General features: G+C 35.4%; 1 protein-coding gene across 3 annotated transcripts in view; it reads right to left on the bottom strand.

Annotated features, from left to right (window-relative positions):
• The window catches only part of LOC127168755 (male-specific lethal 3 homolog), a 91661-nt gene that overhangs the window by 35668 nt on the left and 37081 nt on the right, over positions 1–18912 (bottom strand). For all 3 annotated transcript variants that reach the window (XM_051115819.1, XM_051115827.1, XM_051115835.1), the window contains exons 8-9: positions 14028–14186; positions 3905–4215 (exon numbers count right to left, since the gene is read on the bottom strand). In XM_051115819.1, coding sequence (XP_050971776.1) covers positions 3905–4215; positions 14028–14186 — 470 coding nt within the window. The remainder of the gene's footprint in view (positions 1–3904; positions 4216–14027; positions 14187–18912) is intronic.

The following is an 18912-nucleotide window of genomic DNA, read 5'->3' as shown; positions in this document are numbered from 1 at the left end:
CTTTACTCTTATTCCTAGACTTAAACAATAAGGTTCCTAAGTGTTAAGATTAGGTCTCAGCTCCTAAATTATTTAAGAGAGCTGGAGAGGTCTCTCAACTTAGATAGGAGTAACAAGATGGCAGCAAAGAGGAGACACACACTTGACGATATTATGCATTGGAGTTATATGATGATATAGAGTTGATAAAAATGATACAAACTTGATCATCAAGATGGTCCATTTTTTTTGTAACTGACCAAGTAAGACTTCTTCCACTCTAAAAATCAATGCCCTAACTGCAGAAATTAAAGTAGGATTTTTTTTTTTTTTTTTTTTTGCTGAAAAACTGGAAAAATGCAGCAATGCACCAGTGATGACACAGTAAGTAGGGTCTTAAATATTGTGACACTAACCTCACCAAACCCAACAGTGGCCAAAAGTGAAATGTGGAGTTATTTTATTTGTTTTTTTTTTTTTACTGACCTCACTTAAACCATCAAAATATGAAAGGAAAGGACTGCTTTCAATTAAAGTAGCTAAAACAGTCACTAAATGTAGCTGATGAGGATAAAGTCATAATGGCGAGTTCAATGATGTATATAAATATATCAGTGGGAGAGTGTTGTAATCTAAATAAGGTTTGTCCAAGTCTCAAAAGGGGTGAAGACTATTCTTAAGAGCATTTCTGAGAAGTTTTATACATACAGGCCCAGCATTTTGTTTGTTGTATGATGCCGATCACTGAGATGTGATTATTAAAAGTCAAAGTTATAGCACTACCAACTGGCAGCAGGAAGTGGCATTTTCAGAACGCTTTGAAATCAGCATCTTATTTTTACTCAATTTGCTTCAAACTTCATCAGAATAATGTCAAAACACAGTCGATGTAAAACTGTGAGGGGATTCTTGATATCTAAAATACTGTTGCCATAGCAACCAGTCAAACTTGAATATTCTTTTCCGGTAATTTTGAGGCATTTAACTTGCTTAGAGTTTCATAAAACTCGACATACATCCGTATTAATGATAGTTAGACAATGGCAAAGGCTCATAAATGGGAATGGAGGAGGCGCTCTATACAGGCATTTGATCAGCTAGAGACAAAAAAGAATGAAAAATCTGACCACGCCCCAAGTCACACCCCCAGCTCTCATTAGTAAAAATATATATCTTATCAAATTAAAAGATATATCTTATATTGTAATTATACATACTATTGTCCTGTAAAAAATAAAAAGCAGCATTTGATAATAATGATAACAATATAATATAATATATTAAAATAAAGTATTAACAGAATTGTTATAATTATTAAAAAGTACCAAAAGTTTGGAAACATTACCATTATTAAATATAGCTGCAAGCAGCGATACAGGACCAAGCCCCCAAAGGGGCTGTAGCGCAGTGCAGAGCGAGAAGACAAAAAAAAGCAGAAATGGAATGAACATGAAAAACAGCCAGTTCAGAATTATTGGCGAGAACGAACTTAGAATAAACAAAGTACAAAAGAAAATGAACACAGCATGGACAAAAACATTTATTCTAATCCAGGATCAATAAAGATTTGTACAATGCTGATCTGGATAATAAACAAATCAAAACAGCACAACATTAAACACAATTTTATAAAGTTGCACCACGTAGGACGCAAACCCACAACATGAAAGGCTTCAGTGCCAGCGGCTTGAATCACTTGAACGCTTTTAACTGTTCTGCAGATGGGCCGCCAGGTCGCTCTCAGGACCATTCCATCAATGATGTTTTAGAAAACAATCTTTTCGCAGTTTATTTAGTTAATGTCTTAAGGCCATTTGCGCGATTTAAAAACAAAACAAAACAAAACAAAACAAAACAAAACACATCAGATCTACGCGAATCACATGGGATGTCCCTCAGAGGTCGGAAAATAGGGAGCACAACCTAACACTTTTTGAATTTCTCAGTTTGTGTAAATCAACGTGGGGTTCAGAGTATAATTTTTTTATCCACATTAATTTCACACCTGTCTAGTACAAATATGTCACTTTGTTTCATAATTACAATGTATACGTCATTTACCTCAAAAGAAAGGAAGGGAAATGTGACAACATGCCCATAGGTGGGGTACACTGTAACATGTGAGGGGCACATTGTAACATGACCATATGACAGCTTAAAACGTTATCTAATCTAATGAAAAAAAAATATGCAAGACAGACTAAAATATTTTGTCAATAATATAAAATTATTAACTTTTTTCAAATAAAATAATGGCTTTTTTTAAGAATTAAATTTTGGCACACTTTTTTCCTCTATATAGTGTTGATATGGCAACTAGTAAGCTGTTCTTCATGTTCATTAATTTAAGTTTTGCTGTTTTTGCTCTTCCCGCTCTGCACTGCGCTGCGCAATGCAACAGCCCCTTCAGGGGCTTGGCTACATAGTTGCTGCTTGCAGCTATATTTACATTTAAATTTATTTTTACTTATTCTGAAGTTATTGGCTCTGGTAAATCACATTAAATCCATACTGAAAATCTCTGACCAGGCTTAGCACACTTTAGAACCTGTGTTCAGATAGGGATGCCAGCCAGGATTCTAGATTTATGGCTAACTGTTTGACTTTAGCATGCTATTGGCAGTACTAGGCATACTAGCTGTAATTCATGGTAGTACTAGTCATGACCTCTGATTATTGGATAGACTTCTTATAAAGGGCCAGAGTATGTGAGCGGAGTGGAGCGACAACAATTTCCCCTCCGCGCTCCGTGCATTTTATAACCGCTCCGCTCCAGCTCCGCTCCGGGTTCACCGTTTCCCGCTCCCGCTCCACTCCTCGCTCACTGATACCAGAAACACCGCTCCGCCTTCGCTCCGCGTCTAAACTATATCAGTATGTTTGAAATACCACAGTTCTGTTCATAACGTATATTAAAAGAAGAAAATAACAGAAATAAAACGAAAGTGTAGTTTTAAAGTGGCTTATTGGAACACTAGTGCGCAAACTTTTTTCCTCATGCCAAGCTAACATTGTTGTCAGTCAGCATTAAAAGGTATAATTGCTGCTTTTTGCAGTGCAAATGTTTGTGATAAAAAAAAAAAATAATAATAATAATAACAATACGTTTCGTCAGTTATTTTACGTACAGATCGCTGCATTTCTTATAGATTTCTTCTCATTCGAAATAGGATATTATTGAGAGAGCAATTGCGTGAATAAGTGTTGTACTTGTTTAAATCACGCTTTCACTTGAAAATATTAAATATCTTGAAAGAACAAACTAATTCATTGAAAACTATAACTTTATGCTCGTCCATTGACGTCATCCTAGTTTTCACATTCTTTCTGATTTGAGTTATCCATCTCTATCAAGCTAGCTAAATAGGCTATGTTTAACACATGAATTCTTGCTATATATTCAGTTATATTTTGGGTCGTTGTCATGAATTGTACTCGTGATGGAGCGGTAGTGGAGCGCTCTTGGAGCGAGTAAAAACCACAACGCTCCGACTTTTAAAATTTCCGCTCCTCACTCTATTAAAAATCACACCGCTCCACTCCGCGCTCCGCTCCCACTCCACTCCGCTCACATACTCTGTAAAGGGCAGATAACTATAGAGACTATAGTTTAACAATGGCAAGCAGAACTACTACTTAAACAATGGCAAGCATGAATTGCCTATTAAATGGTATTAGACCTAATTTTTAGCTAATTATCAGACTGGTGAGTTTGTGACCATGAGATCTGCAATGTACTCTAAATGTCATTGGAATCTGAATGAGCACGATCTAACAGTATTATATAATGACTAATAATCAATGGCATTTCAACCTAAATTCAAGCTCTCTGCATATTAAAAACATTTTTAAAGGAAACAACTTAAAACTCTGCATACAGTTACAGTCATAAGAAATAAAACAAGACATAGAAAGTGTGACTTACTCTTTTCTAGGTTCAGGAAGAACTTGGGTAGTGGTGCCTGCACCTCAGCAGGCCTTCGCTTTGGTTGAGGAGAGGCATTGCTGCTGCCTCCGCCCCCAGTCTCTGCTGCCCGATCCCCTCCAGATGTATTGCGCGTTGAGCGACGCAAAGATTGTGTGGCATCGGAATCCAGGTAGGCACAGCGTCTGCGCTTAGGTGGGGTCGCCATAATGACAGGGACACTGGAAGATTCACTCAGAGCTGGTTGGCTGTCTGTGGACTGGGGGGTGGAGGGATTCTGGCCAGGACTGGGGGAACGTTCTCTGAAAGTTCTTTAATAAAAGTAAAAATTATGAACAATTGTAGTTGGGATTTCAAGCACCTTAACTTAATTGATTCTAAAACTTGTAAAAAAGATGCAACATCAACACTATTCTTTCTTTCGTATCTGCATTCCTTAATTTCCCACATACATGCATGTAAATGTCCTGACTGACAGGGTTTTGTGTGTGTGTGTACCAGGTATTCCCTATGTTATGGGGACCCAATGTCCCCACAAGAATAATAATGCCAGTAAATTTGGACAAATTGCAAGTACGGAAAACTTGGTCACACGTCATTGTACTTTCCTGTCCTTTTTCCCTTTTCTAATTTTCTTATCTTACTTTTAATTGGCTAAGAAATAAAACACACTGCTGGACAATAACCAATAAATTGTATTCTATAATATTTTTGATATATATTTTCCTAATGACAATTTTTATGATACAATTTATGATTATGATTGGTTTATGTACTACAAACACCTTTTCCATTTTCATCACAGAATAAGGCAGAAAACATTTTACAGCTTCTGCACTGCAATAAATGCCAGTTAGCCAATATCAATTAGCACTGTATCATTCAAATACTTCATTACCTGGAGAAGACTTGAACACCACACACAAACCATATATTGTTGCAATATTGTCCTCACAATTCATTAGTTAAGGTTCATGCTTGTTATTCAGCTTAGCTACAGCTACACCTTTGTCCATATTAAGGATTTCCTGGCAAGACAAAAGATAGGATACTTCTATGAGTCTATTTTGGACTTTCTATGGATTTGAATATGAAAGAGACATGCACTTAATGAGAATGTTTCACGCTCCGTAATGTTCACAGTGTTTTGGATACAAATAAAACATTTCCAAAACAATGTGACTATCTTGTCTCTTATTTTTAAATCTAGAACGTGAACACACTTGCCCGAAAATAGTGTAGGCCGTGGGGTGCTGACCCTTGGGTTAGGGTAAGGGAATAGAAAATACGGTTTGTACAGTCTAAAAACCATAAAGTTCCATAAAACATGGAAACCAGTGTGTGTGTGTGTTTGTGTGTACGCTGGTATTCACCACATGACGGGGACAAAATGTCACCACAAGTATAGTAATACCAGTAAACTTTCACTTTGTGTGAACATTTTTAGGTCCTCATGATGAAACAAGCTTATAAATCATACAAACTGAAAATTTTTGAAAACCTAAATATGCAGAAAATTTTCTTTGTGGGGTAGGTTTAGGTGTAGGGTTAGGGGACAGAAAATACAGTCTGTACAGCATAAAAACTATTACGTCTATGAAACGTCCCCATAATGACAGGAATACCAGTGTGTGTGTTGCAGTGTTAATTTCGTCAACGAAGATGATGATGAAAAATATTCGTTAACGAACATTTTTTCTGTGACTAAGACGAGACATTGACAAGATAATACTAGTATCTGATGATAAAAACTATAACGAAATGTATTCTACTTCTACGTTAACAAGTTAACAAGTTAACAAGACGAGATGGGACTAGAATGTAATTTGAGAACTTCCGGACATTCAGAATGCATCCTATAGGCTAACTGTCCTATAGGATAGCTGCCACGCAGAGATTTTACCCTTACTGCGGGACAGGCGGAATTGCACTGATAGACACATGCCAGAAGTGCTTTTCTTGCGTACACTCCACTTCTTCAGTTCTCAAAAGCACATGATTAGTTGTCAGTGCTCAAATACAATACACAGTAGTCCAAATGTCTATTGTGTTGAGTATCTCACGTAAATACAGTCGATTATGTCGATTATTAATGTTCTAACACCAACAGCTAATCACCTTGTTAAAATGGAAAGGTAACAGTTTTAAATTTCCTCCCCACCGGAAAGTGATACATGTGGTGAACACACCTTTGTTCTGTATTTGTAACCTGACAGGGAAGGGGAGAAGTCCACTTCCAGAACAACAATTTGCAGATAATATATTCACCCCCTTGTCATCCAAGATGTTCATGTCTGTCTTTCTTCAGTCTTAAAGAAATTATGTTTTTCTGAGGAAAACATTTCAGGATTTTTCTCCATATAATGGACTGATATGGCGCCCTGAGTTTGAACTTCCAAAATGACGTTTAAATGTGGCTTCAAACGATCCCAAATGTGGTTGTAACGATCCCAGGCAAGGAAGAAGGGTCTTATCTAGCGTCAAACGCTTGTTTTGTTTTGCTCTTCCCGACCTCTGTTTTTAGGGTATGTCGTAAAACTCCCATCTCATGTTCTCCCCCAACTTCAAAATCATCCTATATTGCCTTTTTACCTTTTTTGTTAGGGGTTTTAGATCTTCTTTGCACGTTCACTTTGCAAAGACTTTGCCAGGAACATGCTAGCAACTTGCTAATCATGCCAGAAACATGCTTGCTAACAACTTTGCTAATCATGCTAGAAACATGCTAGCAACCTGTTAATCATTCTAGAAACATGCTAGCAACTTTGTTAATCATGCTAGAAACATGCTAGCAACTTGGATAATCATGCTAGCAACTTGCTAATCATGCTAGAAACATGCTAGTAACTTTGCTAATCATGCTAGAAACATGCTAGCAACTTGCTAATCATGCCAGAAACATGCTAGTAACTTTGCTAATCATGCTAGAAACATGCTAGTAACTTGCTAATCATGCCAGAAACATGCTAACAACTGTTAATCATGCTAGGAACATGCTAGCAACTTGCGAATCATGCTAGAAACATGCTAGTAACTTTGCTAATCATGCTAGAAACATGCTAGCAACTTGCTAATCATGCCAGAAACATGCTAGTAACTTTGCTAATCATGCTAGAAACATGCTAGTAACTTGCTAATCATGTCAGAAACATGCTAGCAACTTTGTTAATAATGCTAAGAACATGCTAGCAACTTGCGAATCATGCTGGAAACATGCTAACAACTTGCTAATCATGCTAAAGATGCTAGCAACTTGCTAATCATGCCAGAAACATGCTAGCAACTTTGCTAATCATGTTAGAAACATGCTAGCAACTTGCTAATCAAGCCAGAAACATGTTAGCGACAAGCTAAACATACTAGAAACATGCTAGCAACTTGCTAATCATGCTAGAAAAATGTTAACAACTTTGCTAATCATGCCAGAAACATGCTAGCAACTTGCTAATCATGCTAGAAACTATAGAAGTACTTTTACTACAACTTTTACAACTGCTTCAAACTTTCAGGCTAGGCTTTCTCAAGCCAACTTAAAGTTTGTTCTCAAACTTTACTCATCTAGTTTTATTTGGTATGTAAAATTTTGGTGTCATATAAGCTTATTTATTAAAATAAAGGATAACATCAGTCAAAAACAATGATAACAGCAACTATTTAATTTTTTTGTGGTAGGGCCACAAAAAATTGACCGCAAGTAACAATTTGAACCCTGGCCCGATTGGGCCAGTAGAAAAAAATCCTTAGTGTTGGGCCCTGTATAATATCAAAATCTATTGCAGGCAGCAGATCATTTTCTTATTTAGCTCCCAAACTCTGGAATAATTTTCCAATAGATCGATACTATTAGAGATAAAATTGTCACCATACAGCCGTTAATTACAGTATCACATCAGATCGCTATAGATCTCCCGGGGAACAATTCCACTCAATCTCTACTATAGGGGAGGAAGAATTGTATAAACTTGTTAAATCATCTAAACCAACAACATGTATGCTAGACCCTATTCTATCTAGGCTACTAAAAGACTTGCTTCCAAAGATATTAGAAAAGGTAGTATCCTCACAATTATGTTCCTTCCTACAGAAAAATGGTATCTGTGAGGACTTCCAGTCAGGTTTTAGACAGTATCATAGTACTGAGACTGCTCTTATTAATGGTAGTGTATTGGCATGGTTCAAATCGTACTTATCGGATCGCCATCAATTTGTGGCAGTGAATGAAGAGGCATCATATCGATCACAAGTGCAGTATGGAGTACCTCAAAGTTCAGTACTAGGGCCATTACTTTTTATGCATTACATGTTACCCTTGAAAGATATCTTCAGGAAACATGGTGTTAGCTTTCACTGTTATGCAGATGATACTCAGCTTTATATTTCTTCTCAGCCCGGCGAAACATACCAATTTGAAAAACTGAAACGGATTGTGTAGTAAAAAACTGGATGACGAGTAATTTCTTACTGCTAAATTCTGAAAAAACAGAGGTGCTAATTATTGGACCTAAAACCTCCATGTGTAATAACCTAAAACACGGTCTAATACTTGATGGCTGTTCTGTCAATTCTTCGTCATCAGTTAGGAACCTAGGTGTGCCATTTGATAGCAATCTTTCCTTCGAAAGCCACATCTCTAGCATTTGCAAAACTGCATTTTCCATTTCAAATATATATATGCCAAAACTTTAATTCATGCGTTTATGACCTCAAGGTTAGATTATTGTAATGCTTTATTGGGTGGTTGTTCTGCACGCTTAATAAACAAACTACAGCTGGTCCAAAATGCGGCAGCTAGAGTTCTTACTACAACCAGAAAGTATGACCATATTAGCCCGGTTCTGTCAACACTGCACTACATTGTATAGATTTTAAAATCTGGCTAATTACTTATAAAGCCCTAAATGGTTTAGCTCCTCAGTACCTGAGCAAGCTCTTATCACATTATAGTCCCTCACGTCTGCTGCGTTCTCAAAACTCTGGCAATTTGATAATACCTAGAATATCAAAATCAACCGCGGGCCGCAGATCATTTTCTTATTTATCGCCCAAACTCTGAAACAATCTACCTAACACTGTTCGGGATGCAGACACACTCTGCCAGTTTAAATCTAGATTAAAGACCCATCTCTTTAACCTAGCTTACACTAACACATTTCTATAATTCAGATCCGTTAAAGGATTGTTAGGCTAATTAATTAGGTCGACCGGAACCGGGAACACTTCCCATAACACTCAATGTACTCAGTGCTTCGTAAGAAGAATGGCATCTACGCTAATATTAGTCTGTTTCTTTCTTATTCCGAGGTCAACTTAAGCACCAGATCCAGTCCGTATCCAGATCAGATGGTCACTGCAGTCCCCCGGATCCAGTCCACAGCCAGCCCAGACGGTGGATCGGCACCTAGAGAGGACTTCCACAGCCCTGAATGTCAGCAGAGACCACGTCAACTAGATGAGCCCCAGAGACGGATCGCCAGTGAAGACCTCGTCACCTAGACGGCCATCGGCACAAGACCATGGGAACCAGATGAGTCCTCTGCATCTGGCCAGAGGAGAACTGGCCTTCCTACTAAGCCTGGTTTCTCCCAAGGTTTTTTTCTCCATTCTGTCACCGATGGAGTTTTGGTTCTTTGCCGCAGTTGCCTCTGGCTTGCTTAGTTGGGGACACTTAATTTTCAAACGATATCGTATACTACTTGAACTGAACTGAGCTGAATGATGACATCATTGAATTCAATGATGAACTGCCTTTAACTGAAAATGGAGTGTTTACTGTTGCCCTTTTGCATTGTTGATGTACTATTTCCTATTTAATACTGTACAGCCGCTTTGTCACAATTCTGTATCGTTAAAAGCGGTATATAAATAAAGGTGACTTGACTTGTTTCATTCTTATTCTGAGGTCACCTTAGCCACCAAATCCAGTCTGTATCCAGATCAGATGGTCACTGCAGTCACCTGGATCCAGTCCATATCTAGCATGGTGGACCACCAGCACCTAGAGATGACCTCTACAGCTCTGGATGTCAGCTGAGACCAAGACAACTAGATGAGCCCCAGAGACAGATGCTCTCCAAAGACCTCATCATCTAGACAGCCATCAGGACAAGTCCACGGAAACCAGATCCTCTGCACAATCTGACTTTTTTGCAACCTAGAACTAAACTGTTGGTCTTGTCTGGCCAGAGGAGAACGGCCCACTATTTCAACACACTATTTCCGTTTTCTAAAACTGTAAAGCTGCTTTGACATAATCTACATTGTAAAAAGCGCTATATAAATAACGATGGCTTGACTTGACTTGACTCTGCAAGTACAAGAAAAACCCGCCCTGCTTGGAAGAAAAAATAAACTTTTTGTTTTGTTTTTTTCTACAGATGGACACACAGACTTCAAGAGTTAGGTTCACCCAAAAATGAAAAATCTGTCATTTATTAACCCTCATGTTGTTCCAAACCCATAAGACTGGTTCATCTTTGAAACACAAATTAAGATATTTTAAAGAAGCCTGAGAGATTTCTGTTAATCCACTGAAAGTTCAGTTCAAACTTTAAAAGAGTTTTAAAAGTATTCCATTTGAATTAAGTGTTGTTGTTGTTGTTGTTTTGTTTGTTTGTTTTTTTGTAAAGATAAAAATGATGAGATTGCTTTATGATGAACAGATTTAATTAAGGCTTTTATTAACATAAACACAAATATATACATAACTGAGAGTTACTACAGCACTTACATATTATTGCTCTTTTGTTGGTTTTAATTGCTTCTATTGTCCTCATTTGTAAGTAAATTGTAAATTTGACTTGAGTAAATGTAATAAAATTGCTTGTAACAAAATTACAGCATTTACTTATTTTATTTACAAAATATATATATATATATATATATATATATATATACATAATATATATATATATATATATATATATATATATATATACTTGGATGTTAGTAGGTTAAAAAGTAGGTTTTTCCAAAATAAAAATTTAACTTGTACCAAAGTAAAAAAAAAATATATATATTCTTGGTCTCTATTATAACAAATACTTTAACATTTTCTTGGGCAGAAGAACTATTTTGATTGATATCAAATTAAATTTTCAAGTTTAATTTGTTTAACTTTAAATTTTGGTTTAAAGTTTCAACCAAATTAAAAGTATAGTTTGAGGAAAACTAATAAATTTAGCTGTAACAAACTACAGTAATTTTTTTTCAGTTGGTTCAAAGTATTATTTTTTTCAGCATGATTCATATTCTAAAGATCTTTCTGCCATGAAAGTAATTTATCATTCTCCAGGCCAGTGTGGCGACGACTACTGAAACATGAGACTGCATCCTCTGTGACTCTATTGATTAAGATCATGTTTTCAAGGAGACTCACCATGGAGATTCTGAAAAACCCAAATACACAGCAAGGGCGTTAAAGGAGAGGTCCACTTCCAAAACAAAGATTCACATATAACATACTCACCCCTTGTCATCCAAGATGTTCATGTCTTTCTTTTTTCAGTCGTGAAAAAATTATGTTTTTTTAGGAAAACATTTCAGCATTTTTCTCCATATAATGGGCTGTTATGGTGCCATGATTTTGAACTTCCAAAATGCAGCTTCAAATGATCCCAAATGCAGTTGTAAATGATCCCAGCCGAGAAAGAAGGGTCTTATCTAGTGTAACGATTGGTTATTGTAATAAAAATAGTACAATTTATATACTTTTTAATGCCAAATGCTCATCTTGTCTTACTCTGCCTGGACTGTTTTTGTTAAGGTTCATGACAGTCAGGGTATGTCGAAAAACTCTCATCTCATGTTCTCCCTCAACTTCAAAATCGTCCTATATCGTTGTTTTACCTTTTTTTGTTAAGGGTGTTTGATCTTCTTTGCAAGTGCACTTGCAAAGACTGTGTCAGTACTTCTGCAGCGATGTAGGATGATTTTGAAATGATTTGAAGTTCAGGGAGAAAATACAATTGGAGTTTTTCGACATACCCTAACTGTTTTGAGTCAGAATACACAGAGTTCATGGAGAGAAAGGCAAGACGAGCGTTTGAGATGAAAAAGTATTTAAATTGTATTTTTTAAAATGAAAATAACCGATCATTTCGCTAAATAAGACTACTTTTTCCTCAGCGGGGATTGTTTACAACAGCATTTAGGATTTTGAAGCCGCATTTAAATTGCCTTTTGGAAGTTCAAAATCAGGGCACCATACCAGTCCATTACACGGAGAAAATGCAGAAATGTTTTCCCTCAAAAAACAATGTCTTTACGACTGAAGAAAGAAAGACATGAACATCTTGGATGACAAGGGGGTGAGTACACGATATGTGAATCTTTGTTTTGGAAGTGGACTTCTCCTTTATGAACAGTGGATTGGCCAAATGTGGGTGTTCTAAACAATAAAAATTGAAGTTCACACACCACTGACTGTGAAGTTACTTTAACAAAGTTGATTTTAAACATTCCAATCAGAGCATATATAGGAAAAAAATATTTAATGCAATCTGAATAGAACATCAAATAACAAAAACAAAATATCAAATAGTCATAAATTAAAGAAAAAAGTAAGTGGACAACTTTCAATGCTAAAAGTCAAAGGCAAAGCACCGTGAAGCTGTATTCCCACAGTGGGTAATTTTACTAATAACTAGATCTATTTTAACTTTTTAAAATATTTTAACTTTTTTTTTTTTTTTTAAAGGTCTCTTCAATATTGCTTCAAAATAACAATGCAAGTAGTTGCTATGCTTGTATCCACACTCAACACCTTGAGCAAACAGGTACTTGAAAGACTCTAAAGATATGTTCACATAAGCAAACATTTGTTATCAAATACTAAGCTATAAAATGATAAAGTTATTGTTCAACTAAAAGAGTTCCAACATTTGCTACAAAGTTTGCCAAAATTTTAAATGGTTTAAAATGGAAAAAAAAAAAAAAAAAAGAAAAAAAAAAAACAACTTTAAAAAGCACCATTTAACATTAAATGTGTGAAAATATCAAAGACATTTATGCACAGCCAAATTTCAAAACAGAACAAGTGTTATAAATATGATCCACCATAGATCAGCAGTATGAGTTAACCTCATTTCAATCTCAATTGAATGTTTTATTTTCATTATTTTTTTTCCCAACATCATTGATGTTACCAATGTCAGTACAACTTGAAAGTTGTGCTGACTTATTCTGCAAACAGTTCAAATTATTCAAAAATGTGACCCTGGAGCACAAAACCAGTCACAAGTAGCACAGGTATATTTGTAGCAATATCCAAAAATACAATGTATGGGTCAAAATGATCAATTTTTCTTTTATGCCAAAAATCATTAGGGTATTAAAGATCATTTTCCATGAAGATTTTTTGTAAATTTCCTACAGTAAATACATTAAAACTTAATTTTTGATTCGTAACATGCATTGCTAAGAACTTCATTTGGACAATTTAAGAGGCGATTTTCTCAATATTTAGATTTTTTTGCACCCTCAGATTCCAGATTTTCAAATAGTTGTATCTCGGCCAAATACTATCCTATCCTAAAGCTTAGTTATTCTGCTTTCAGGAGATGTATAAATCTCAATATTTCAACAATATTATTGATCTGATTGTACTTACTGCATAAGAACCAAAAATTAAACTGAACCGAGCTGGATAATGAAGTGTACAATCAGATCAATACTGTTGAAATTAATTGTCTTTTATTGTCTTTTGTAGAGTGTGTATGCAGATACACTATATAAACACTATAAATACATGCAAAAAAAAAAAAAAAGAAAAAAAAAAAGTGGTATCACAATACTAGCTAGTAACATACCATGAGGCATGATTAAAGTGACAAGTCAAGGCATTTGCATCAACTACTGAATATCTGGAAACATGGCAATCCAGAGTCATAGTATAAATAAGTCAAATCAATGATTCTATATGGTGTTAAGATATCTACATCTCTTTAAATCAAATTATTTAAAGAAACAAAAAAAAAACAAAACTCATATAATTTCCAGCCTTCTAAAACATTTGTAAAAGTATAAAAGTTAAAAATTAACATGAATCCCCCCCCCAAAACAAATTCAACACTTCAAAAACAAATTGATGTCTTCAGTACAGTTTACTCAGTGTTTACTCTCTTACCTGCTGGTGCAGGTTGCGCTGTCAATAATTGGCTGGAAGAACTTGGAGGAGCTGACTTTTTTGAACTGAGCTTGTTCGTTTGGGTACAGTAGGATCAGTGGAAGGGTAAAGTCAAATGTGATCCTCAAACCATCCACCATTTCTTTACAGAGTTCCTCGCTGTAATGGGAAAACAAATAAGGCCCTATTAGCTTTAAGATCTGAGATCTGAGTAATTGCTGTAAAATTGCAAGTACTTTTGTCTCAAATGGCATCTCTTCACATAAAATGTCATGACTTGCAACATGTTATGGCTTTTTTATTTTATCTGTTTTGTTTGTCAGACACACACACACACAAAAAGATACACTTGACCTCACATTAAATGAGATGACATTAAAATTTACATTATCTACAATATAATTAGGATATAATGACCTATAAGATTTAATGATCTATAAGAATTTTTAAATGATATTAATGAGCATTTATACATTAATTATACATAAATTAACATTTATAGAATTATTACATAAAATTATATTGACAGTACAGTACATTTCAGTACGATTCTATCCATATATTTATCATTATAATGAATGGAAACAGACAGGAGAAATATTGCTTTCTTCCGTCTTGGTCTCCGTGAACAACTTTCTGAAATGCTTCATAAAATGAACCAAAATAATAAAATCATCCACCTTAGCCACGCAGACCTGTAAACACACCAAATCACCTGAATAAACAAAGCAGCAAGATTCATCAAGTTCATCTAGGCTTCCTTTCATTACAGAGAGAAGACACGCTGTGAGGAATAAGCCTTGTATTATAATGTACTGAATTAACAGTGCTTGCATTTTAATGTCTTGTATTTTCAGGGCTTGCATTTTTAGATTCTGAAATTTAACATGGTTGTTTATTTAAGCAAGGAATATTTCAATTCAAAATATTTCACACACATTTTCATTTTCAACTAAAAATTCAAAAATTCCCATTCACCTTCCAGAATTCACTTCCCAAATATTCAATCTGTTTATCTTCAGCTGATAAACAGATCTTCAGCTGCTGTCAGTTGCTCACCAGCAGGTGTCGCAAGCGGCTGTTGATGAAGGCCAAAGCAACCAGTAGTAACGCAAGTCATTCACAAAAACTGATTTGCAGAAATGAAGCAAGTGCTAAGCAGAAGTTAAGATTATCAGGGCCAGTATGTATATGCGGAAAAGCTGATTATGTTTACGTTTAATTTAACATCTTCGCTGCTACTCGTTTACCCGTGTAGACTACATGTAAGCATGTAAGCATGTAAGCTTTCTCTAACGCAAAGGAGATTATAATGTTGTTTTACCCAACGCTGATGTACAAAACTAACATTACATCTCTTGAAGACATATTGCTTACGGTGTGTACATTACACAAATACCTATTTTTAAAAAACTAAAGTAATGCAGTAATTTATTTTTTTTCTTCATGTTACAAATGTTGTAGTATGTTACTAGTTACAAGACTGGCTTACTACATTCGCAGATGCTGCTTTAGGGGACATCTGCAAATTTACCGCACAGTAAAAAACGAAGTTCGCCAAAATGAAATTTTTCATGCTCCAAAGGTTGTAGTATAAAATATTGATCTACTGTATGTACAGTAAGAAAGATATTAGCAAAATTTCAGTCAAGTCACTAGGAATGTACTACAACCTTTGAAACATTAAAAAAAAATCTTCAGGTGAATTACAGCAATTAAATATAATTATATACTGTATGTACAGTAAGAAAGATATTAGCAAAATTTCAACTGTAGTAAATCAGTCTGGTCACTGAGAACATACTACTACATTTGGAACACAAAAAAACTCATTTTGGCAAACTTCGTTTTCTACTGTGAGGTAAATTTGCAGATGTCCCCTAAAGCAGCATCCGCAAACATGCAGCCAAAATCAAACTAAATCTAACTGTACCGCACTTGGTTTTTTGTAGGAAAATGTGGGTTGTAAGCTCATCTGCTTAACTGCACAAAGTATATTTTATTTTTTATTTTATTTGATCATTTATTATGACTGTCTTGAGGCTATAAAACCATGTTAAGTGTCTTCTTTATGGGAAATATGTTTAGCATGCAGTTCTGAGTGTTGCGTAACTTGTGTTCATATTATAATTTCATCTGCCTGTATATAGTTTGCATTATCAGTGAGGTCGGTGTATTATGAGTTTAGTCTTTTAATGCATTCTTCATAATCATTGTGTGAGCCCACTGAGCTGAGTGCAGTTTATTTATTTATTTATTTTTTTTGATGGCATAAAACCTTACACGTTCATTCATATTCTACACCTGCTTAACTCTAGTCATAGTTCACATCATCAATAAAGTGTACTCTGAGATCTTATATCACCGCATTAGTTCACTGAGGACTTTCCACTTCATTGGGGAATCCTGGAGTGTGACGTATGAGGGAAACCCTAGTATTTACAGCACAGCGTCACACAAGCCATAATACAAAGTTAAGCAAACTAAGTAACCAAAAGTAATATGTCTTCATCAGATGTAAAGTTGTGCACATCAACGTCAGGTAAAATATTATAACCTCCTTTGCGTTAGAGAAAGCTGCTTACATGTAGTCTACATGAATAAACGAGTAGCAGCGAAGATGTTAAATTAAACGTAAACACAATCAGCTTTTCCGCATAAACATACTGGCCCTGATAATCATAACTTCTACTTAGTGCTTGCTTCATTCCTGCAAATCAGTTTTTGTGAATGGCTTGCGTTACTACTGGTGCTTTGGTCTTCATCAACAGCCACTTGCGACACCTGCTGGTGAGTGACTGGAAACAGCTGGAGATCGTGCATCAGTGCTCTACTTGCAGCTCCCGGATGTGAAATGCTGAACTTTCTGCTGAATTTGAACCAATGAATTTGTGGAAGTGAATTTGTAGAGTGAAATAAATGGACCGATATTTGCCTGTTGAATATTATACATCACGTTTTTAAACAGACTGAATATTTGGTAAGTTATGAAAATGCGTGTGCAATATTTTGAATTGAAATATTCACAGCTTAAATTAAAAACTAGGGGTGCTCCGATCGATCTGTTACCAATCACTATCGGCCAATAATCGCTTGGGGATGACTGATCGGCGGTCTCTAAAAAGGCCGATCTCATAAACCAATCTAAAGCTGATGATACGCCTGCCATGAGAGGTTTGGTACGACATGCAGCAATCACTGTCTCAGTCTCTTTTTGGCGCAGGTAAAACAATTACAATGCTGAAGGTGAGGTACAATTCATATTTCTTCATTAAATAACTTATAAAGTAATTTGAAAACCTTATGTGAGCCGTAATTTCACAAACAGCGCGAGTGAATGACCGTGTGCTCTCTCTCTTTCTTTCTCAAAAGTGTGTTTCCAATCACCACATTGTGTCTGACTATAGGCAAGCTGCACAGTTGACACTTGTTACTTTCACAATAGAATCGTGTCGCATCGTCGCTAAAGTTTATAAACTGCATTTCTTTCTAATTCTTTCCAGTGTTTAACCATTCAGCGCTCGCGTGCTCTCCTGGAGACTGGGCGCTCATGCACACTTAAAGCGTACGCACATAACGCCACATTCACATAACTCTGTTTGCAGTGCATATTTTTTTTTCGGCGCTCATGCTAACGGATTAAAGCGTTCAAGCTGCACACGGTTGCGGACTGGCAGTGCCTTCCAGGAGCAGTGTATCTCCAGCAGTGTAGAGATCGTTACCGCACAGAGAATGTGCTGCACGCGCAGAATTAAAGTGACAGTGCATTGTTTGCGGTAAATATGAACAAGGATTGACAGGAAAATGTAATGATTACACCATAAATGCGTATCATTAAAGTCTACTGTGTTTCATAGTCAACACATATGAGTTTTTTGGCTAGGTTTAAAGGAAAAGAGCACTTTTAGGTAAACAAGGCATTAATAGATGGCACTCGTAGAGGTAGGAAAAGTTCTTCATTAACAACAGGATTGCTTGTAATAAAGATTTAAATTCAAAAGAAAAGGCAGTAGAACTGACTGTTTCTGTCAATGGTAATGGTTTTTAATTTAGAATATTTGTGAGAAAAAGAAAAATGTAAGAAAAGTAGTTTAAACGTTTTGCCACTTAGATTTATATATTAAGTTGCACAAGCAAAAGTTTTGAGCACTGAATAATGTGTTGCTTATATTTATTGTGTTTATGAAAGATTACTGCACTGCATTACTGTACTGTGTAAAAAAAAAAAAAAAAAAAAAAAAAAAAAAAGTCAGTGCTGAAAAAGTATTTTCAATAACAATCTTTGGATTTGAAATCAATTAATAGATAAATGTGTATGTGTTTGTCTTGTGCTGTGTGTAAGCTATTGTGTAATAACTACAATTTTACAGACAAAAATGCACTGCATTATCAAACATTTAGGTGACATATATATATATATATATATTTTTTTTTTTTTTTTTTTTTTTGTAAACAACAACAAAAAAGTCTAAAAAATGCTGTACTCCCCCTGTACTCTGCTCACATGCTCCGATAATAATAGCTTTGTAGGACTATACATTATTTGGATAATTAATTTAAAAAAAAAAAAGTTATATCTGATTTTGTTGCATAGAACTAAATAAAAATAATATATTGATTTTTAATATTATTGTATTTGTCAAACTTTATTGTGTTATTTTATTGGCTTGTGTTTTTAAATGTAGTATCATTAAAATTATTGAGTGAAATAAAAAAAAAATACTTTATATTATTTGCTAAAATAATAATTAATTCTTACAAAGCATTTTCCGTTTTAGTTTTTGGCCAAGGGCATCCAAAGTTTTCGGTTTCAGCCCAGAATTTTTTTTAATTTCGGTGCATCCCTAGTTAAAAGTTAAAAAAAATCAAGATGGTTTATCAATTG

The sequence above is a fragment of the Labeo rohita genome, chromosome 1 (assembly GCF_022985175.1).
Source record: "Labeo rohita strain BAU-BD-2019 chromosome 1, IGBB_LRoh.1.0, whole genome shotgun sequence".
NCBI lineage: Eukaryota > Metazoa > Chordata > Actinopteri > Cypriniformes > Cyprinidae > Labeo > Labeo rohita.
Note: the sequence above shows the minus strand (reverse complement) of the source record. Positions and strands in the feature narration are given on the sequence as shown.